The 22,851-nt window shown below is 45.8% G+C and overlaps 1 protein-coding gene across 4 annotated transcripts in view; it reads right to left on the bottom strand.

The window, feature by feature from the left end:
• POR (cytochrome p450 oxidoreductase) overlaps window positions 1-22,851 on the bottom strand; it is a 532,686-nt gene that overhangs the window by 116,862 nt on the left and 392,973 nt on the right. For all 4 annotated transcript variants that reach the window (XM_086954766.1, XM_086954764.1, XM_086954765.1 and 1 more), the window contains one exon: window positions 14,016-14,132. In XM_086954766.1, coding sequence (XP_086810892.1) covers window positions 14,016-14,132 — 117 coding nt within the window. The remainder of the gene's footprint in view (window positions 1-14,015; window positions 14,133-22,851) is intronic.

Raw genomic sequence — 22,851 nt, 5'->3', positions numbered from 1 at the left:
AGGAGCATCACCTGTAGTCTGAGAATTGGCCCTCTTCCGAGCATTCGAGACGACAAGGGAGTCCAGAGGCAACTGTCCTCTAAGGTAGGTAGGATCAGTAGGTGCCGCTTTGTATTTTTTGTCAATCCTAGGGTTTATCACCCTTGCCCTGGTAGGCTCATTAAAGACCTCAGCAGCATGCTTTAAAACACCTTTTAGCATAGGCAGAGCTTTCACAGTCTTTTCCGATACAGAAAAAGTATCAAAGAGGAAATCCACATCCACAGGGTCAGCATGCAGCTGGACATTGTGATTGTTGGCAGCCCGTTCAATGAGGGCATTAAAAGCAGCAGAGTCTTCAGTAGGTGAAGTCTTAGCAGAAAAAAGTTGAGGGTCTTGTCCTGAATGAGGATCCCCAGGGTCTCCACCAGCTGCCCAGGGCTCACTTGCATCATCAGGCTCTGTGTAGACTGGATAACTGTATTCATCTTCCTCATCACCCTCACCAGCGTCCACATCGGAGTAAGTGGGCGAGACATCATGAGTCTGTGGTGAAAGGGGTTCCACCAAGGCAGGAGAGCAAGCAGAGTCCTTCTTCCTCTTGAGAAGGATCCTGTAAGACTCCAGTTGGGGTTCTGGGGTGATTTTCCGCTTCAGAAGGGAAAGCCTGCCCGTTTCGGCGTCGATGAAATGTTCTTGACGCTCCTCCTCCAAATGGTGTCGAGGTCGCGGGCCATGGACCACCAACGAGGCCTTCGGCGCCGAGGAGACCTTCTCGGGCACGCCGGCCCCCGGTCTAGGAGCGAAAGCCTTCGGCGCCGTCTTAGGCGGCAAGGTAAAGAGGATCGGCGTGGACGCCTTAACCGGTTTCTCCACCAGCTTGGCAGGCGGAGTGTCCCTCAGCTCGACCGCCGCATTGCCGTCCCTGATGCGTTGCAGGGACTCCGTGACCTTTTTGGTGAATGCGGCAGATGGACGCGCCGGTTCATCGGAGTCCACCCTCGGAGCCGAGGCCTTTGAGGCAACCTTCGGAGTCGACTCCCGAGGAGCAGCACCCTTGGCCTTGTCGTGTGGACGCGGGGCAGAGAGGACCTTCGGGTCATCGGGACGCTTCTTGGAGTCGGCGAGAGTTTTCTTTGGGTCGTCGACAGCCTTCTTCGGGTCGACCAGGCCCTTGCCGGCGTCGACCGTCTTTGGCGCCGACGTCGAACACCTTGACCTTAGTCTTCGGCGCGGCAGCCTTTGGCTCGGCGCCCTTGATTGAGCCCTTCGGCTCGACAGCCATCTTCTGCTTCTTCGGCGCCGAGGCCTCAGAAGTTTTCGATCCGACTAATGCGATACACACTTTCGGTTTCGATACTTGCACCTGCGCAGTATCTGGCGTCGAGACCGTAGGTTTCACTTTCGGTTTCGTTTTGACCGGGAGTGGCTCGGTAACAGTGTCCGTGGCCGGGCCCGAAGGCGGGACCGTGGAACCCATATCGAGGTCTTGGGTAAGGCCCGAAGGCGATCCCGCGACCTGGGCCTTATAGGTGGGCACGGCCCCAGTGTCAGATTGAGGGAGCTCCTCGTCCGAGCTATCCTCCATGGCCCCGAGGGCACCGTCGTCGTCTCCTACCTCCTCGACGACTTCTCCGCTATCGAACACCTCAGCATCAGCGTCGTATTCTTCTTCGACGTCCGATGCGGGGTTTGATTCCGAGACGTCCTGGATATATTCTTCCTCGACATCCCCAGCATCGAAAATGTCCGTAGGCGCCGGAGCAGATTGCTGGGCCTCCAGGCGCGCAGCTCGTCGGAGCTTGAGTGTCTTCTTGGACCTGAATCAGGAACAGGCCATACACTTGGCCTCATCGTGGTCCGGCGACAGACACTTGTTGCACACCGGGTGGACATCGATGTGTGGGTACTTCGAGTTACAGACCGGACATCTCTTGAATGGACTTCGGTCCATGATGGATGGTCGATAAGTCAGGAACGTCGACTAGGCCTTCCGCGCCGAGAGCACGCGGGAGTACAGAAACGGCTCGGAGCGGAGCTAGAAGAAAGTAAGCCGAACGCAAGACAATACCGACGTATAGACTAAAGACCTTTTGGTCTCAAGAAAGTTTTTCTATTGATTCCGACAAGAGGGAATTAAAGACATCCGAACCCAATGGCGGAAAAAAACTATCTGAGGATGGAGTCGATGCCCATGCGCACTGTAGTCCAGGGGAGTAGCCACCTATCTCGTGATACTTCGAAGACTCTTCCAGGACAACAATGTGCAATCATCCGGACCCAACACTAGGCGGCGATCTATGCACAGATATGAATTCAGCAGCCCACATGCCTCGAACACATGTTTCCAATGTACGTCAGTGCGTCTGCTTGAAGCAGACGCACTGACGAACCGTCGGTTAACAAGCTGCGCAAATAGTAGGAGATACACGCTATACAAAATGTGACCTCAGAACCTAAGATATACCAAAACAAAGACGGTCATTGGAAACACGTTTTCGTATTGTGGAACTGTAGTGACAGGATAATTTGTACCAATTGGACTGGTGGTGACCGTTGCCCACCGCCATCTCAGTATATGATGATAGGTCCTTTATTTCCGACTTTACTTTACCTATTTGCAAGGCTTACCTACTTGCTTGGACATGATTCTATGTCTCTTTTGCCTTTCTCCGGGCCTAGAGGCCCACACTAGAGAGACACCATACTTCTTCCTGCCCGAAACCCTGAAGCGCTTGTAGATGAAGGTTTGGTGTTTTTAGCTATAACTTGTTATTCGCTAGCTAGAAACTGGAAGGAACCGGTTCTTATCGGAGGAATGTACTTGCTTTGTGCCGGAGACGCAACAACAGTTCGGCAGGCTGGGGGTGCGTCCTTGGCACAGAGGGTGGTGCAGGTTTCAGGTGGGAGGCTGGTTGCTTGCTGGAAATTTCAATGAGAGAGAGAGCCTCCCATATTAACGAAGAGCAGTAAATCAGTTAGTGAGTTGGCAGTTGGAGTAAATTGCAGTTGGAAGTCAGTTGGAGTGAGTTGGAGCCAGTGAAGTGCAAAGGCCATGAGGAACAGCAGAAGTTGGTCTGTTGGTGATGGTGGTTTGGTGATAAGAGAGAGTCCTGATCCAACCAGAGAGGAACAGAGAGTTGGACCCTTCTTAATATGGTGAGGTGTTCTGAGAGTGCTTTCATTATATCTGATTGTACTTAATCACTTTTTCTTTCAGCTTCATATATATATATGTATGTATTGGTGATTGCTATTCTATTATTGTGTAATAAAGATTCTTTCTGGTCATTCTATCATTATGTAATAAAGAGACCCCAGTGTGCATTAGTTTCATTTGTATGTTGTTTCTAAGAAGGAGCCCCAGTGTCTTTTTAGCCAGGTGCTGACGTATAGAAGGATGTGCGATTCCCTTCTTACAGGTAACTGATGACAGAAAGGTGCATGACTGATGATTAGACTTAATTGCAGTTGGGAGTGATTTGGCTTAACAGTTCTTGCTTGGGAAGGTCGGGCCCCTTTTCTCCACAGAAGGACAATCGGCTCTCAACAGGGATATCCAAATGGTAGAGATCGTCGGGAGACGTTAAAGAAGATCGTCGGGAGACGTTAAGAAGATCGTCGGGAGACGTTAAAGAAGATCGTCGGGAGACGTTAAAGAAGATCGTCGGGAGACGTTAAAGAGTTCTAAGGGAGACGTTAAATCAGCAGTCCGGAGACGTTAAAGAGATCGTCGGGAGACGTTAAAGAGATCGTCGGGAGAAGTTAAAGAGATCGTCGGGAGACGTTCAAGAGATCGTCAGGAGATGTTAAAGAGATCGTCGGGAGACGTTTAAGAGATCGTCGGAAGACGTTAAATCAGCCGTCAGGAGATGTTAAAGAAGCATGTATAGCGCTTACTTGCACCATAATCAGCACTCCCACCGCTGTTTTAGAGGGTCATTTGCTGCTCCACACGCCTCACAGCCATCTTGGGGGTAGGTAGGGACGTATAGCTGCGCCATTTTGGTGAGCGTTCTAGTGCTCAGGCAGGCTGACCATTCCCCTACTTAAACCTGCCATGGTGATGCGCAGCGGGCGCGCCGTAATCACGCTGGAGTCCAGCCAGAGTCCTGCCCGTCTGTGCTCGTCAGCGTCGATGCAGCGGTGGAGGCAAGGTACGCCGCTTCTGGGCTCAATAGTTTAGTCAAGTCTAGGGAGTGGTTAGGCTCTTTTGATAAGTGCTCCTCTTTTTGCCACAATACCATATTGTGGCAAAAAGAGGAGCACTTATCAAAATACATGGGAAGGCTCTGTTTGCTGCCTTCATTGTAAGACAAAGCTTATTTCTGAGTTGTGCTCCCATGATGATACTTATTCAACTGTATTACGAGGGGGACTTATTAATGCCAGGTCGATGTGCAAAAATGCACAATACATTCACGACCTGATTATAGAAATGAACCTAGACTGGCTACTTGTTACGGAAACCTGGCTTCGTCCATGGTGTAACCCGGACATAGCCATGGCTCTTCCACATACCTTTTCAATTCATCTATTAGATAGACCTCTACAACGGGAAGTGGTCTGGCAATTATTCATCGTAGCACAATAAAATGTACTACGTATGAGTTGCCAGACATTAAAGGAGCAGAGGCCATGGCCTTTTGCCTTGGTATCCATGACTCCTTCACTTTCTCTGGGGCCTTGATTTATCGCCCACCTGGCCCACCCACTGAATTTTTGGAAAGTATTGGAGATGCGCTGAGCGAACTTACACTCAGGTTTGCCCATTATACGGTGCTGGGAGAACTTAATCTCCATTTAGATTCCCCTAAGGAATCAGGTACTATTTGTTTCATGGACATCATTAATATTCTTGGCCTTACTTTGTGAACGTTAGAACCCACGCACACAGCAGGGCATGTTTTAGACTGCTTTCTACAGAAGAGAGGTGGTCCACAGAGGAATCCAAGTCCACATCAGTTTTCACAGGATTTTGATAGTGATAACACACTCAAGAAAACTCTGGACCTCTTGAGTTTGCGGACAGTAAGGTATTTGAAGGGGATGATGAGTGTGTTAAGCGTTACATCTTGGTGTCCTTTAGGCTCAATCCTTTTTTGTATAAATAGAATCAAGAGAGTCCTTGCTTTATGGAAAAGTTGCTCTTTATTAGTGTAGATAAAAGCGTGAACAGCCGACACGTGTTTCGCCCCTGGCCTTCTAGACTCAATTCCATGATACGGATCTCACCTAATTAATTACGATTCATCGAGTGCTATCATGTGATAAGGTTGCGATATGGTCAGAATATCTGGGCTCAAATTTCATGAACCATATTATGGAAACAGTGGCACTAACGTAAATAGATGGCTGTATATTACACCGCATCCTTCAAATTAGACTGTTAGTAGACTTAGAAACAGGCAAAAGTAGGCTTTTAATGAATATAGCAAAAATGTTTTTTTATAATATAAAAATTCTTTTCTAAAAATTTGAAAATGTTGTGTCAACAGATTTACAAACCGGATCAAATGTTGAAATATACTGTGTACAAAATGAAGAAAGTTACAGAACTGATAACATTGTAAATAGGTATGAAATAGATAATGTTAAACTTTTTTCTCCTCACATTCACTAATCTCTCTGTTTTGGTAAAATACCCTAACTATCTCTACAACTAGACTTGTGGTGGCATTTGCTTCTCCATGATCACTTAGATCCTATCTCACCTCTAATCAATCAAAAATGTAACATTCATTAGCTCTGTATTTAATTTGCACAATATCGTGGTGACGCAACTCTCAGTGTCTGACGTTTTTTCTGCATGTATAAACATGTTCTCAAAACCCACACAAGGGATTTCTCCTACCCGGTGATCACACATCAAAACTCACACCAATTAATTTGCACTCTATACCACTTCTCTTTCAAACTTTTGCACGGTTCTTGGGGTCTCAGGCGCTCTCTTCTCAATTATGTACACTTACAATTTTAATTGTGATTTATTACAGCCTTGAAAAAGCCCTGGCGCAATTCGCCACAGGGGCGAAACACGTGTCAGCTGTTCACGCTTTTATCTACACTAATAAAGAGCAACTTTTCCATAAAGCAAGGACTCTCTTGATTCTATTTATACAAAAAAGGATTGAGCCTAAAGGACACCAAGATGTAACGCTTAACACACTCATCATCCCCTTCAAACACATGTTTTAGACTGCATTTGCTCTAACTCTGACTGTTTGATAGTTAAACCCCCATATACTCTAACCTGGTCAGACCACAAACTCATTCCATTTGACCTCCTAGTAAAACAGAAGGCCCCGGTGAAATGTAGGAAAACAAGCACTGTCAGCCGCAAACCGTATTGGATAAATGCCCTCACCTGGCCCGATCTTTTGGAGAAATTAAGAGTCAGTAAACCCGCATTAACAGGTCACACTGACAGATAATCCGCAATTCTGTGAGTGGTTGGCAACATTTGGTTCGTCCTTGGACCCAATGAAGAAGAATAAAAACTCAAGCTGCACTAAAAATAGAAAGAGTGCCCCATGGTTCTCATTAGCCTTAAAAATAGAGTTAGGCGAAGTGAGGTCACTTGAGCGGAGGTGGCGAAGAAATTACGAGGCGGCTGCCCGTGATACATATAAATCTGCACAAGGAACTACCACGCCGCAATCAAGTTGGCAAAAAAAGCATATTATTTAGAGGCCATTTCTTCTTCTGGCAAGGGACAGAAGGAGATTTTTAAGATAGTTAACAGCTTTACCAACCCCACAGCACTTTCTCAGAAAATGCCCCCCTCTCTCCCGCTGTGCAATGCCATAGCTAATTATTTCGAGAAGAAAATCTCAGACATTGTAAAGGATTTCCCTTCTGTGCCATCTACCGCGAAAATGAGGACGGGCTATGAAACAATTATCACCTCTCGCTTTGACTCATTTACGCCCATTTCTCTGGTGGACTCACACCAGGCCATTTTAGCAATTAAATCTGGATCTCCATTTGATCCCTGTCCGCCTATCGCTTTGCGGGCGTTGATTGAGGATGTAAACCCAACCATCAACAGTATTATCAATTCTTCACTGGCCACGGCAGAAATCCCAGGCGACTGGAAGCGCGCAGAGGTCATGCCACTTCAGAAAAAAGCCTTACCAGACCCAACCACTCTGCCCAACCTGCGTCCTATTTGCCTACTCCCTGCGGTGTTTAAGCTGACGGAGAAATTCGTTAATAACCAACTTACGAGTTTTCTCGAGGAGAATAACATCCTGCACACCAATCAATCAGGGTTTTGATCCAAACATTCGACTGAATCTGCCCTTTTGTTTACGGCAGAGACCCTACGAATGGCATTGGACCAAGGGAAGAAGGCTGTCTTGATTTTACTAGATCTATCGGCGGCCTTCGATACGGTCTCACACACTATCTTGGTCGACCGTTTGGGTAACGCAGGTATAGGAGGAGTGGTATTGGCATGGCGTACAAATTTCCTCACCAAGAGACGTCAGGTTACGGTATTAGGCGACTTCAAATCTGAAGAAAAAAAGTCATCAGCTCAGGGGTCCCACAGGGCTCTAGTTTGAGCCCTGTACTTTTCAATCTTTATATGGTACCCCTGATTGAGCTAATCGCCTCTTACCAGATTAGTACCATATCATACGCTGACGACACGCAGCTGATCCTGGTGTTGGACAGGAAGCTGCCTGGTGCAGCGGAAAACCTGAAAAATTGTCTTACGGCTACATTTGAGTGGATGAATAACAATCACCTCAAATGTACTCAGGGAAGACAGAAATACTGCCCTTTGGATCTCAAAATCTGTTTCCCCCTAAACAATGGTGGCCTGAGGATGCTGAAGCTCCTCCTAATACTATTTCCTCTGCGCGAACCCTGGGCATCAAGTTTGATGACCAATTATCATTTAAGCAGCAAGCGGTAGGTGTGGCAGCACCTGCTTCCATATTATTAAATCACTTAGGAAGTTCTTTGACCTACTTCCTCTTGCAGCCAGGAAAATAGTGGCAGTAGCATTGATAACATCTAGACTGGACTATTGCAACAGCCTGTATGCAGGTATCAACAAAGCAGTGCTCCACAGGCTGCAGATAGTCCAGCATGCTGCTGCCCATCTGGTACTTCGCTGGCCAAGAAGGTCATCTGCTTCGGCTGCGCTTAAGACCCTACATTGGCTACCCATCCATAAGCGTGTCCTATTTAAGGTCCTTGTTATTACCTTTAGAGCCTTCCAGTTACAAGGACCGAGATATTTGTCTAATGGCTTCAAACGCTATCTGCCAGCACGCTGTTTGAGGTCTGCTAATCAAAATCTCTTGGTAACTCCCAGATTTAGATTGGTCACTAAAGGGGGGAAATATCTCTTTGTATTAGGCTCTAGAGCTTGGAACAAATTGCCACCTCAGCTTCGGCTCCTAGCTAAGGAGAGTCATTTCAGGAAATCTTTGAAGACATGGATCTTCTCCCTCACTGATGCGGCCTGTAGGGCACTGGTGTAAAGCTTGTAATGCGTTCGAAGTTGCCTTCAGTACACCAACCTTTTCCAGCGGGGTTGGGTGTTGAGCACCAAGATGCTCCCTGGAGCGGTAGTAGCGCTATATAAGTGTGATCTTACATTACATTACATTACATTACATGAGATAAACATGAGGCAGTGTGGATTTCCCCAGATTCAAGTAGTATTTCTAACTGTGCAAGCTTGTTTATTGCTATTTTCCCTATTCTAAGGTAGATATTTTAGATGCTCTGTCTTATAGGTCTCGAGAAGGGTGGTGGTACGTGGTGGCTGGATGTGCTATAACTGATGAACTGATAACTTGGTATAAAAATACGGTCATTACAGGAGCCCTGAAGAAGTCCCTTTAGGACGAATCGCGTTGGCTACTGGATTTTATGTGATCGACTTATCATGACAAAAAAGAAAGTCCAATAAAGAACGCTTTGAAAAAGAAACAACAGTGAATTGGAAGTCCTTCAAATGTGCACATAAAGACTGTCTTCTACTTTTGATTCTTATATGATACATTGTTGAGTGCGGAACCCTATTGTGATTTATGTTTGCTTTGGAATTATTTTCCAGGTTCAGGAGTAGAGAGGGGTGAACTCCTTGGTTATCTGCACCACTATTCACTTCCTTTACATCACATTGACAGGTGCGTACTGCTATTGCCTCAACCCTCAGTTTGCTATTAGAAATTCACCCTTAATACACATTTCCATCAGCCAGAAGGCATCTCTCCCAGCTTTCACTGCTGCATTCAAGTCAGTTTTGGTCACAGGTTAAAAAAATGCATAGTTGAAAAATAACTTTTATGTTTATTACTCTACATATGATCGCTTTACCAAAAAAGAGTAGAAAGAGCAATCAGAGAAAATCAATACAAGGAACTCCCACAACTCAATCAGGAATAATAAGCAGTTTATATTTTTGTTTGAAATTAAACCTCAGTTAACTAACATTACACTCCACTCTTTAATGATACTGTGGAAGCTGACTCTTAAGTCACCACCTTTTCTGTAATGGTGTAATAACACATACCCACTGCACCATCTATTTTACAGTGTAGGTTTTGGAAACAGAAAGAATCAAAATAAGAAATACCCATCAGATCCATGCAGTCAGCAATGATATGGACCTGAATGCAGCATGAAGCCTCTTATCTCCACTATTTTGACTAAGAGGGTAAAAATTCCAAGTATGAAAAACAATCATATGTATATACAATATCCATCCATCCATCCATCCATCCACCCATCCACCTATCCACCCATCCACCTATCCACCTATCCACCCATCCACCTATCCACCCATCCACCTATCCACCCATCCACCTATCCACCCATCCACCTATCCACCTATCCACCCATCCACCTATCCACCCATCCACCTATCCATCCATCCACCTATCCATCCATCCACCTATCCATCCATCCACCTATCCATCCATCCACCTATCCATCCATCCACCTATCCATCCATCCACCTATCCATCCATCCACCTATCCATCCATCCACCTATCCATCCATCCACCTATCCATCCATCCACCTATCCATCCATCCATCCATCCATCCATCCATCCATCCATCCATCCATCCATCCATCCATCCATCCATCCATCCATCCATCCACCTATCCATCCATCTATCCATCCATCTATCCATCCATCCATCCACCTATCCATCCATCCATCCACCTATCCATCCACCTATCCATCCACCTATCTATCCATCTATATATCTATATATATATATATCTTTCAGTAGCAGAAATAGGTTATTAAAGTGTTTTTAAAGCCGTGCTCCTTTCAAGAACTCTTAGAAGAATGACAAGAAACCATCATTTATCTAGAGAGATACAGATTTGCAGATAAAGTGAGAAACCACAGTAGTATTCCAAATATCGAACCCCCCTCTTATCTACTAATGAAAGCGAGAGCTTTGGAGGCAGTGATGATCAGAATACAGAACACAGTATCATCCTAAGATTTCCTGCATGTCTTGCTTTGTGGCTGTCTGCAACAATGTGGTACATTTATTAAGTCTCAACTGTTGTAAAGGCTTAGTACAGAGAGGGGGCAGGGAAGCAAGCACAGAGAGGGGGCAGGGAAGCAAGCACAGAGAGGGGGTAGGGAAGCAAGCACAGAGAGGGGGTAGGGGAGCAGGCACAGCCAGGGGCAGGGGAGCAGGAACAGCCAGGGGCAGGGGAGCAGGCACAGTCAGGGGGCAGGGGAGTAGGCACAGCCAGGGAAGCAAGCACAGTCAGGGGGCAGGGAAGCAAGCACAGCCAGGGGGCAGGGAAGCAAGCACAGCCAGGGGGCAGGGAAGCAAGCACAGCCAGGGGGCAGGGAAGCAAGCACAGCCAGGGGGCAGGGAAGCAAGCACAGCCAGGGGGCAGGGAAGCAGGCACAGCCAGGGGGCAGGGAAGCAAGCACAGCCAGGGGGCAGGGAAGCAAGCACAGCCAGGGGGCAGGGAAGCAAGCACAGCCAGGGGGCAGGGAAGCAAGCACAGCCAGGGGGCAGGGAAGCAAGCACAGCCAGGGGGCAGGGAAGCAAGCACAGCCAGGGGGCAGGGAAGCAAGCACAGCTCGGCTCCCCGTGAGAACCATGGAAGAGTACATATATCTGTACATTCGCCCAACGCAGCAAGCATGTACCTTGCCTTGTTTATTGGTCTGTATCTGGCTTTAACTGCCTGCCATGTGCATTGGCTTAAGGTGGGTTGAATCTGCCTTGCCCTGTGTATTGGCCCGGGGAGGGGCAGCGCTACCTGCTGTTTGTGTCGGCCCAGGCTGGGGCTCCAACTGCCTTGCTATGTGCACCGGCCTGGGTCAGGCTGCAGCTGCGTTACCTTGTGTCTTCGTTGGCTCGGAAGCGGGCTGCGACTCCTGAGGAAGCCAGCCTTGTAGCAACAGAAGCCACTGAGTACCATCCTGACAGTCCAAGGCAGCTACGCTCAGTGAAGACACGAGCTTTGCATGACGTCCATTGTGTCCATTGCTGAGGCAGCACATGAATACCACCGGCCACCATCTGCGGTCAGAAGCCTCTCCGAAAACACTGAGGTGAGTGCGAGGACTAAAGACTGTTTTTCTGTTCAATCAAGCGACGGGTAAGAACTAGAGTGGACAACGAACTGACTGCACATTTTATTTGTGGGAAACGTAATTTGCACCCGAGCCTTATTCGTGCTCTACCAAAGCTGGCTGGGGACAATCTTAGACAGGGTGTCCCGGGTGACAGTAACATGAAGAGGAGGGACAGGTTTTAGCCCCCACAGTGAGTTGAGATCGGGGGCATCACTGTATTTGTCATTGATTTGTGTGGTGTTAAGTACACCTGTGACCTTAAAAGTACTTTTTTCCAAAAACAAAAAAGGTAGGCTGGGATTTACAACAGCGGGTTGGGGGGACACACGAGCACAACGAGAAACAGCGGGGTGGGGACACGAGCACAACGAGGAACAGTTGAGAGGAGAGGACGCCAGTTCTGCATGTGTTTCGTGTGTAATCCATTGCCATTTTTGCATTTCCTCCTCTGACAGCGCGGGGTCCTTCATTTGCTGCGATGGGCGGAAAAAAGCTGGATGCAGCACACGCCGTAGGTGGTTCTTGGGAATGATAGATACATCCGCACACAGAGCACAGCTAGCCAAAGGATCTCTCTGACTCCGAGTCAGCCCGTCTGAAGCGCCGGCGACAGCGGACGGAAAGGCGAGCCGTGAGAAGCGGGAGCCATGTCTGCGAAGGAGAGGCAGTAAGCAAGGATAACCAAGGACAGTGTCATGCTGCTACCCTGCATGTCCTCGGTAGACGCTGCTCTCCTGTTTTTACCGAGCAGCAAAATGGCGGCCACAAAGCTCCGAAAATTTCAGATTCGGGGCGTGTTTTTTGCGTTCTGAGTGACGGATGACGTCACAGGGCGAAACAACGCAAAAAACACGCCCCTGCATCCGAAAGAGACGGGCCTTGAATGGAGTGACGCCCCTCTCCTCCAATGGCTGGCCTCCATTTAGGGAGCCAGCCAATGGAGGAGAGGGGCGGGTTCAAGCCCCCCTAACCTGAAAACATAATTTCTTCGGACTCCGCCCACTGCTTCGCAGTGCGACGGTCCTCAACCTAAAAATGGAGTGAGGGAGGAGAGTCATGCTCAGGACAGCTAAATCTCTTCTCTTGCCATACATTGTTCTGTCAAAGGCTGAGGGGGGATTAGTTTCAAAATTAGGTTCAAACATAGGTTCAAATATACCCTCTATCACTTGAACCACAAAGCCTTATTGACCAAACCTTAGGTCCTCAAAGATAAGTCATGTTGATTGTATAGCCAGGAGCATTTCTTTCAGTCTTCATGGCAACTCTGTCTCTCACTTCACTGAAAGTGGTCACAAAATCCCGTGGTAATACGCTCTAGTATAACAGTGTTGTATGTAAGTAAGTTCTTGCCTGCCAGCATGGCGTGCCTGAGTATTCTGCTTTATCTGGATTGTGATTTCCCTTTGGATTGAGGATGATGATGATAATATCAGTCTTTTTGTCTGGAGCACAGTCTCCCTCTAGATCTCAGGACTCTGAAGGGCTGAATCTGTTGTTTCTCTATGTTGGTGCTCCTGTCTTGTAGTGATTTCTGAACCTAAGGAGGTAAACTATGACAGAACCATCTGGTACAGGTTCTAAGTGTAACGGAGTTCTTTGTTGGTGACCAGGTTTGCCCCAGAGCTTCTGAACTCAAATGACTAACATCCAACACAAAATAGGCGGCCAGTGGTGCCTCTGCAGTTAAGTCCTCAAAGACGAAAATTGAGATCATCAAGCTTGAGCTTGACGGCCAAGTGTGCCTTGACTTCTAGCAAATCTCTGTGGAAGCTCTTCAGGGTGGGGCCTTAGTTCTCAAGGCCCCCAGGAGATATTAAAGTATTTCAACATTTTCAAAAACAAGGATCAGCTGGTATTCCAAGACAAAGCAAGCAGTGCTCCTGGCAGAAGGCCATTTGCATTACCGTAGCTGACAGCACAGTTGCAAGCGCTGTACCTTGTTCTCCTACACGATAATTCCTGACAGATGTACGTCCATTATGAGAGAGATTAAAAGACAAGCTAATAAAATATCAAATTACCATCTTTATAGAACTTCTAGCTGCCCCAATAGAAGCAAAATCTCCTCCATCACAAATAGATACAAGATGAAAGATGTCTGAGGGTGTGGAGTGATGCCAACGAATCTGCTTCAGAAATGTTCTGAAATTAAACAAAGCCAAAAGAGGGCTGCCATTCAGAGAACCTTCTACCCCAGAGCAAAAATGTATGTAACACTGTAAGGCACAGTAGGGCTGTGTGCTCCCTTACAGTGACAAACTAGGGCTTTTTCATCTTCATAAAAGCTAGTTGCACGGATATTACAAGATTATGAATATTACCAAAGATTCAATGATGCAGAATCAACTATTTTCAAAACGTCTTCACTCTCCGGGACATAAAACTCCTTTAGCCACACTTTATACACAGAACCCTATCACAGAGTACAATTCAGGAATTTCATTACCTGATTTTGGAACCAGTTATATCAAGCTCCAGATGCATTAGGTGTCGTTCACCTCCCTCGTTCAGCTTACGATTCACTGTAACAATGGCTAGGAAAGGATTTTTTGCATCAAACGGCCTGTAATGAAGACAAAACGCAAGAGTTATACAAATACACACTTGAACTTACAGACACAAGTCACATAGTGCTTACCACCGTACAAAAAAGAGAGGGTCCAATAGCTTTAACTTTTTTGCATTCAAACGGCAGAAGTCAGAGCGGTGTCAGTTATGAATCATTAAAAAGAATTTAAAACTAACATTGTATGCACTCAATGAATGTGCCTTTAGCTAGCCTATGGAATCTAGCTGTTAGGACTCAAAAGGATTGTCAGGGACCTCTCAAGCATGTTTACAGTTACATATACTTACTTGTAGGAGTTTGTTATTTTCAAATTCCAGTTTAAAAAAAAAAAGATTGGAGGCCACATGTACAAAGGCTTTTAGTGGTCGTAAACGAGCCGATTCGCAGAATCTGCCTGTTTGCGAACAAAAAAAAGGATTTTTTTTAAATGTACAAAGCCCTATTTACAATTCAGTAATCTATTACCGAATTGCAAATTGGGTTTGCGATTTAGTATTAATAAGGGGTGTGTTTAAGGCTTCCCTTTTCAATACCGAATAGCAGTGGTTTGTGTGAATGTTTTGCGACAGAATTGCATTAGCAAAACATTAGCATTTTACAACCTACTTCAAGTAGGTGGTAACCATTCGTAAAAAGGAAGGAGTCCCCAAGGGACCCTCTTCCCCTTTGGGAATGTTTGTAAAAAAAAATTTAAGAGCAGGTAGTAATCCTACGAACCTCTGCTTACTCCTAAAAAATTACAAGAAAACTTTTCATGTTTTTTTTCTAAACGTAACTCGTTTTCCTTTCAAGAAAACAGGGTGCATTAAAAAAAAATAAAGACTGCTTTATTTAAAAGCAATCACAGATATTTAATGGTCTGTTGACACTGTGATTTTAGTGATTCCCAATGGGTTGCACACTGAGACCTATCTCATTAGGATCTATTTGCGATCCACTGTGAATCACGACATTTGTACATTGGTGTTTGCAATTACCAAATAGCAAATCTAAAACATTTGCTATTTGGTAATTGCAAGTTATTACCTTTGTACATGTGGCCTTTAATCTTAAACACATTTCCAGTAATTGTGGTTGCACCTCCTCTTGCCATCATGTTCCCATATTCTGTATTAATCTCTTGACACCTTTATCATTTATGATTTGCTTCACAAAGCACACAGGTTGCAATTAACCTATGACTTTACAATAAGCTACTAATAGGAGCCTTGCAATAACTATTTAATGTCACTTTTAATAATGTAGCATCTGAAAACATTCCTGTATTAGAAGCACTTAGCTTGGCATATTTGTACTGCACCCTCAAATAGGAGAGAGAATCATGCATTCAGGAAATTACATAAGGTATATGCAGATCCATAGTTGTCATGTGCATGTTTTTATGGAGGCAAGGTCTCCATGCCTTTCTTTGTTCCGCGAAACAGCTGAAGCCTATAACTGTCAAAGGCCAGTGCTCTGCACTGTATCTCAAGGCTGGATCAAACTGCAGTAGTGCTTTCAAAAACAAAACAAACAGGAACGCTTAGAGGTGGAGACGGAAGCGAGAGTTTAGAGACAAAGAACAAGTAACGTATCTTCTGTAATACTTAATCTAGTAAGGAATATGCTACTTACCAGTATGCATCTGTTCTTGGCATAGAGGGCTGCAGAGTGGTACATTATGAATAGATCGCCATCTGGTGTTGGGCTCGGATGATTGCACTTGTTTTTCTCTTAGAGAGTCTTTTGTAGATTCGTGACTCCTCCTTTGGTTGCTAGTGCGCATGGGCATCGGCTCCATCCTTAGATTGTTTTGCCATAGTAGGTTTAGATGGAGTAGTATGATAGAATACAGATAGAAATGCCCATGTAAGTGTATCTAAATAAGATAGTGTTGGAACAGACACAGGTTTCCGGGGAGGCTGGGAGGGCATGTACCACTCTGCAGCCCTCTATGCCAAGAACAGATGCATACTGGTAAGTAGCATATTCTGTTCGAGGCATATGGGCTGCAGATGGTACATTATGAATAGACTATACAGCAGTTCTCTCCCTAGCGGTGGTCACCCGTGTCTGTTGCAACAGTCTGAAATAAAGTCCTTAATACAGCTTGACCCACTCTAGCTTGTTGTGTTGTGTGCACATCTACACAATAGTGTTTTGTGAAGGTATGCGGTGTAACCCAGGTAGCCGCTTTGCATATGTCATCTAGTGGAATGTTTCCCAAGAATGCCGTAGATGCTCCTAGTTTACGTGTAGAGTGAGCTCTAGGAGGAACAGTTAATGTCCTCTTTGCTTTTAAGTAGCATATTTGTATACATTTTACAATCCATCTGGCAATGCCTGCTTTAGAGATGGGATTGCCCTTATGTGTAGGAGAAAACGCCACAAATAGCTGTTTTGTCTTTCTGAAAGTTTGTGTTCTTTCTATATAGTACAATATTGCCCTTCTGACATCCAATGTATGTAGGGCCCTTTCCGCTACCGTATGTGGTTTTGGAAAGAAGACCGGTAGTTCCACTGACTGATTGATGTGGAATGCTGAAATTACTTTAGGCAAGAATTTTGGGTTTGTTCTAAGAACCACTTTGTTTTGGTGTAACTGCATGAATGGTTCTTGAATTGTAAACGCTTGCAATTCACTTACTCTTCTGAGTGAAGTGATAGCTATGAGAAAGGCCACCTTCCATGTGAGGAATTGTATTTCACACCTATGCATAGGTTCAAAGGGTGGTCCCATTAGTCTGGTAAGTACTATGTTGAGATTCCAGACTGGGGAAGGTGGCAGTCTTGGTGGAATGACTCTTGAGTCCTTCCATGAAAGCTTTAATTGCTGATACTTTAAACAGGGAAAGATGTTGTCTGTTTTGTAGGTGCGCCACTATAGCTGCGAGATGAACTCTGATAGAGGTATATGCTAAGTTACATTGCTGCAAGTGTAGTAAATAGCAAATAATCTGTTTAGTGGATGCGTCCAGAGGGTTGATGTGATTACTGTTACAGTATACAGCAAACCTTTTCCATTTTGCTGCATAGCATGCTCTGGTGGTAGGACGTCTTGCTTGTTTAATGATTTCCATACAGTCTGGAGGTAAATCTAAGTATCCAAACTCTATGACCTCAGGAGCCAGATAGCTAGGTTCAATTGTTTGGGATCTGGGTGCATTATTTCTCCATGGTTCTGTGTAAGGTGCATGGGTAATAATCTCAGCTTTTGATGTGGCACCTGTGAGAGTTGCAGTAGCGTGGTGAACCACGGCTGTCTTGCCCACATGTGTGCTACTAGCATCATTGTCATTAAATGCTGTTGCAGTTTCCGAACCACTAATGGAATAAGTGGGAGAGGGGGAAAAGCGTAAGCAAATTTGTTGGACCAATTTATCCATAGTGCATTGCCCTGGGACCGGTGGTGTGGGTACCTGGATGCGAAGTTTTGGCATTTTGCGTTCTGCTGAGTGGCAAACAGATCTATCTCTGGTTGTCCCCATCTTTGGAAGAATGGCTGCAGTATCTGGTCATGCAGTTCCCATTCGTGTACTTGTTCTGACTCTCTGCTTAGGATGTCTGCTATCTGGTTTTGAACTCCCGGTAGGTGTTCTGCTAACAGATAGATCTTTTGAGGAATGGCCCATCTCCAAATGTCCTGTGCTAGTTTGGATAGTTGGAGAGAGTGTGTCCCCCCCTTGTTTTTGAATATAATACATTGCAGTCATGTTGTCTGTTCTGATCAGGACTGCCTTGTTGGTTATTTGCATTTGGAAAGCTTTTAATGCTAGAAATACTGCTAGTAGTTCCAAGTAAATGATATGCAGTCTCTTTTGCTGCACACTCCATTTCCCCTGCACTGTGTATTTGTCCATGTGTGCTCCCCATCCGGTGAGCGATGCGTCCGCTGTCAGTATCACTTGTGGAATCGGTTCTAGGAACGACCGTCCCTTGGAAATATTTGTTGTGTTCCACCACTTCAGAGAGCGATGCGCACGGTGGTCTACCAACACCAGATCTGTAATCTGACCTTGAGCCGGATTCCACTGTGTCGCTAGACACTCCTATAGTGGACGCATTTGTAGTCTGGCATATGGTATTAGCAGTATGCAGGAGGACCTCATTCCTAACAGCTGCATAAACACTCGTGCTGGTAGTGAGTGTTGTGGTTGAAATCTTTGTATTAGCGTGACCATTGTCTGTATCCTGATTGGATTGGGGTATACTTTGGCTCTTTCTGTGTCTTTAGTAGCCCCATGGTATTGTTGAATCTTGTTTGGTTGTAGGTGGGATTTTTTGTAGTTCACCGTAAACCCTAGGTGGTGCAGCAATTGAATGGTCTTCTGTCTGTTGTGAAGACATTCTTCTTGTGACTTGGCCTTTATTAGCCAATCGTCCAAGTAAGGGAAGACATGTATTTGTTGTCTTCTTAGGTGTGCTGCAACCACTGCTAGGCATTTTGTGAACACCCTTGGGGCCGTTGTGACCCCAAACGGAAGGACTTTGAACTGATAATGTTGTCCTTCTACTACAAACCTTAGGTATTTCCTGTGGGCTTTGTGAATTGGGATGTGAAAGTAAGCGTCTTTTAGATCCAGTGTAGAAAGAAAGTCCCCTTTCTTCAGTAAAGGAGGAACTTGTTGGAGCGTGACCATGTGGAAATGTTCCGAGTTTATGTATGCATTGAGAGGTCTGAGGTGTAAGATTGGCCTTAGAGACCCGTCTTTTTTGGGGATTAGGAAGTGTAGAGAGTATACTCCTGTCCCTTGTTGATGTTTTGGAACCTTCTCTATGGCATGCTTTTGTAACAGTGATAGTACTTCTTGTTTTAACAATGTCAGATGGTCTTGACTCATTGGACGCTGTCTGGGGGGGATGTTTGGTGGGGTAGCTGCGAGTTCTAGGCAATAACCATGTTGGATAATTTGTCTCACCCACTTGTCTGATGTGATGTTTTCCCAGACAGGTAGGAACTGTGATAGACGTCCCACGACCGGTGTTATGTGGTCTGGGGGAAGTTGTTTTAAGTCACTGTTTTGGGGTTGGAGAGTTGCGGCTGTTATTATTCCTGCAACCTCTACCCTTGTTGTTGTTACCTCTGTAACTGCCTCTTGAATTACCTCTGGGTGATGTTGGTGTAAAAGAGGTAGATTGCTGACTTGTTCCTGTACTTTTTGAGCCCCCTCTATAGGTGGATCTACGAATGGAACCCCTTTGGGTTGGCTGTTGTAATGCCCCCATTGACTTAGCCGTTTCTGTGTCCTTTTTCATCTTTTCTAAAGTCTCATCTGTACCGGAGCCGAAAAGTGTCTTTTGATCAAAAGGTTGGTTCAATAAAGATGTTTGTACCTCTTGTTTGAACCCTGAGACCCTAAGCCATGCATGTCTTCTTATCATGATACTGGTGTTGATGGATCTTGCTGCAGTGTCTGCCGCGTCTAAGGCGTACTTAATGGAAGTATTGGTTATTATCTTTCCTTCCTGTATAAGCTGATCTGCTCTTTTTTGATGTTCCTTAGGGAGATGTGTGATGAGCTTTTCTAACTCATCATAATGCGCCCTATCATAGCGTGCAAGTAGCGCTTGTGTATTTGCTATGCGCCAGCTGTTTGCCGCTTGTGATGCTACTCTTTTGCCTGATGCATCCATTAATTTTGACTCCTTATCAGGTGGAGGGGCTTCTCCTGTAGATAATGAGTTCGCTCTTTTACAAGCGTTTGTAACTACAAGCGAGTCCAGAGGTACCTGTCCCTTGATAAATATCGGGTCCTTTGGAGCGGCCTTATATTTTTTATCAATTCTTGGGTTTAACACCCTAGCCCTCACTGGGTCTTTAAATATGTCTGCTGTGTGACTGAGAAAACCCTTCAGCATAGGTAGAGTGCCTGATGTTCTTTGTGCAGTAGGTAGTGTTTCTAATAGGAAATCCTCTACTTGAGGTTCTGTATGTAGATCTACCTTATGATATTTTGCTGCTCTATTAATCAGCTGTACAAAACCTGTGTTATCATCAGGTGGTGAAGGTTTTGAAGGATATAACTGTGGGTCGTTGTCATCATCTGACCCTGCATCATAATGTTCCCATGGGTCTTCCTCATCTGGGATAGTGTCATCATCCCCATGAGGTTCTCCCTCCCCTGTATCACTGTCTACATCTGTCTGAGGTGTAGATGGTCTTGGTGTAGAAGGTGGAGGAATAGTTGGCATAGTGTGAGGAATAGGAGAAGAGGGTGTGGCTCTAGGCCGAGGAGAAGGAGGAGGAGGAGGAGTTGTATTTGTCCCCATTGTTCTCTTCTTATTAGGAATAGCTTTGTCATCTAGCTGTTCATTCTTCCTCTTTTTTGGTGATTTTGTCACTACTTTGCCAGTTTGTGGATCGATAAACAATGTCTTGTTTTGGATCTGTTTGCTGCTCCTGTGTCGGTACCCAAGTTTTTGGTTCCGAAAGGTGCCTTTGCTTCCGATCGTCAATGTTCGGTGTTTTCGGAACCGAGGATCTGCTCGATTCCGATTTTTTCGGTTTCGAGTGAGTCTTCGACGACGAAACATGTTTCGGTTTCGACATGGAATGTTTCGATGCCGAGCTTTCCCTTGCATGGAGCTTCGGTGTCGAAGTCGATGTCGACCGTTTCTCGGATCCGACATGGTGGGAAACCGAGAGTTTCGGTTTCTGTTTCGGTTTCGTTGCCGGGCCCGAAGGCGGGGCGTCGGAAACTTTCTTCAGCGGTTTGACCGGGCTCGAAGGCGGGGTCGTTACCGCACGGGGTCGTTTTTTTGGTAAGGGGACGTCGTCACTCACGGTTTGTTGAACGTCGAATTCCTCGACATCCGACTCGTCCACTTCCGACCCCGACTGTTCTTCATGTTCCTCTTCTTCTTCGAGGTGCTCGTCTTCGAACAGCTCCGGGATTGCCTCCGACTGCATTCTCGAAACCTCGTGTCTTCGAGCTCGAAGGTTTCTAATTGTAGACTTGGAGGAGAATGCTGCGCAGGCTTCGCAGTCCCTGTATTCGTGTTCAGGTGATAGACAGAGATTGCACACCTCGTGTAGGTCCTTGTGTGGGAACTTAGCACCACACGTTGGACATTTCTTAAATGGAGTCCTTTCCATGGACTCCGGGCTTGACTACGTCGAGAAAGGCCTCTCGTTCGTCGACATAGACTACAGTTTTTCTTTGATGTTGGAGTCGAAACGCGTCGGAATGGAAATGAAATCGCGTTCGATAATACCGTCGAATTGGAAAGGGAATACGCGCCGAAATATCACTTCTTCCCGAAGTCGATCTGGAGCGCTTCGATCCTCATCCGAACCCGATGGCGGAAAAAAACAATCTAAGGATGGAGCCGATGCCCATACGCACTAGCAACCAAAGGAGGAGTCACGAATCTACAAAAGACTCTCCAAGAGAAAAACAAGTGCAATCATCCGAGCCCAACACCAGATAGCGATTTATTCATAATGTACCATCTGCAGCCCATATGCCTCGAACAGACGATTCAAATGCAGATGCCTCACCTACGAATATTCCTCAGGCATCAGAGTGGATCGGAATTGTTTTTAGAAATAATAATAATAATGATATTGAGTTTTATATAGCGCAAACAGCTACATCACAAGGTGGTGTTCCGGCGCTTAGTGAGCAGCAAAATAAATGGAGTGGTTAAAAACACCATAAAAAGAGATTAATGATTAAAAAGCCACGTCTTTAGCTGTTTCCTACAGCAGGGCTCTGAGTTTGCATTGCGAATGGAAAGTGAATGGTGGCCATCAGAGCTCGGTCCTACTCCTATCTTCTATCTCTGTTACTGAGGTTAAAAATCTAGGGGTCTGGTTCGGCTCTAAACTCAGCTTTACCACCCACACTAAAAAGGTTGCTGCCATGTGTTTCGGGACCTTGCGTAAGCTCAGATCCATTTTTAAATTCTTTTATTGTACAAGCTATGATTCTGTCGAAGTTAGATTACGCCAGTTTTCTTCTATTGGGAGCTAAATCAGGCTGAACTCTCTAGACTCCAACGTTTTCAGAACGCTGCCGCCAGGGCTCTGGTTGGCTTACCAAGATTCTGTTCAGCAAAAAAAATTATTCACAAGCTCCACTGGCTTCCTGTTGCTCAGAGAATTAAGTTCAAGTCTCTTTGTCTTTCTTTCAAAATCCTGAAACACTCTTCTCCTCAGATTTTGAAGCTCCTCATCTCTTATATGTTCCATCACGGTCTCGGAGGTCCTCTGGTCTTCACTTGGATATAGTATCGCGTTTCAAGAGGTCTAGGATTGGCGGCCGCTCTTTTAGAGTGCTTGCTGCCAAGTTATGGAACTCCCTTCCTGTCCATATCCGTATCCGTGCGATTGACGGACTCTTGTCGTTCAGGAAGGCTGTTAAAACTTTCCTTTTTCCCTTAGACCCCTAGTGCTGTTGTGTTTTGGGCTCCTGTTATTGCTTTTGCCCGGTTTTCTGTTCTGTCAGCGCCAGGACGCCCCTTTGCTGGGGCATCTGTGCACTCTACAAATCCGGCTAACATAACATAACATAACATAACATAACATAACATAACAACATAACAAAGCGGTAGGGCATTCCACAATTTAGCTGTTCTAGCCGAAAAAGCTCCCCCCCCCCCCTGCCCCCCCAAGATGAGCCTTCGCGAATCGGGGGACAGAGAGCAAATTCAGAGTATTTGAGCGAAGGGACCACGCCTGCATATAATGGGGGGAATCTTAATTTAAGATAATTATGGCACTTTCCCTGAA

The sequence above is a fragment of the Lissotriton vulgaris genome, chromosome 2_1 (genome assembly GCF_964263255.1).
Source record: "Lissotriton vulgaris chromosome 2_1, aLisVul1.2, whole genome shotgun sequence".
Lineage (NCBI taxonomy): Eukaryota > Metazoa > Chordata > Amphibia > Caudata > Salamandridae > Lissotriton > Lissotriton vulgaris.
This window is presented reverse-complemented; position numbering and strand designations above follow the sequence as displayed.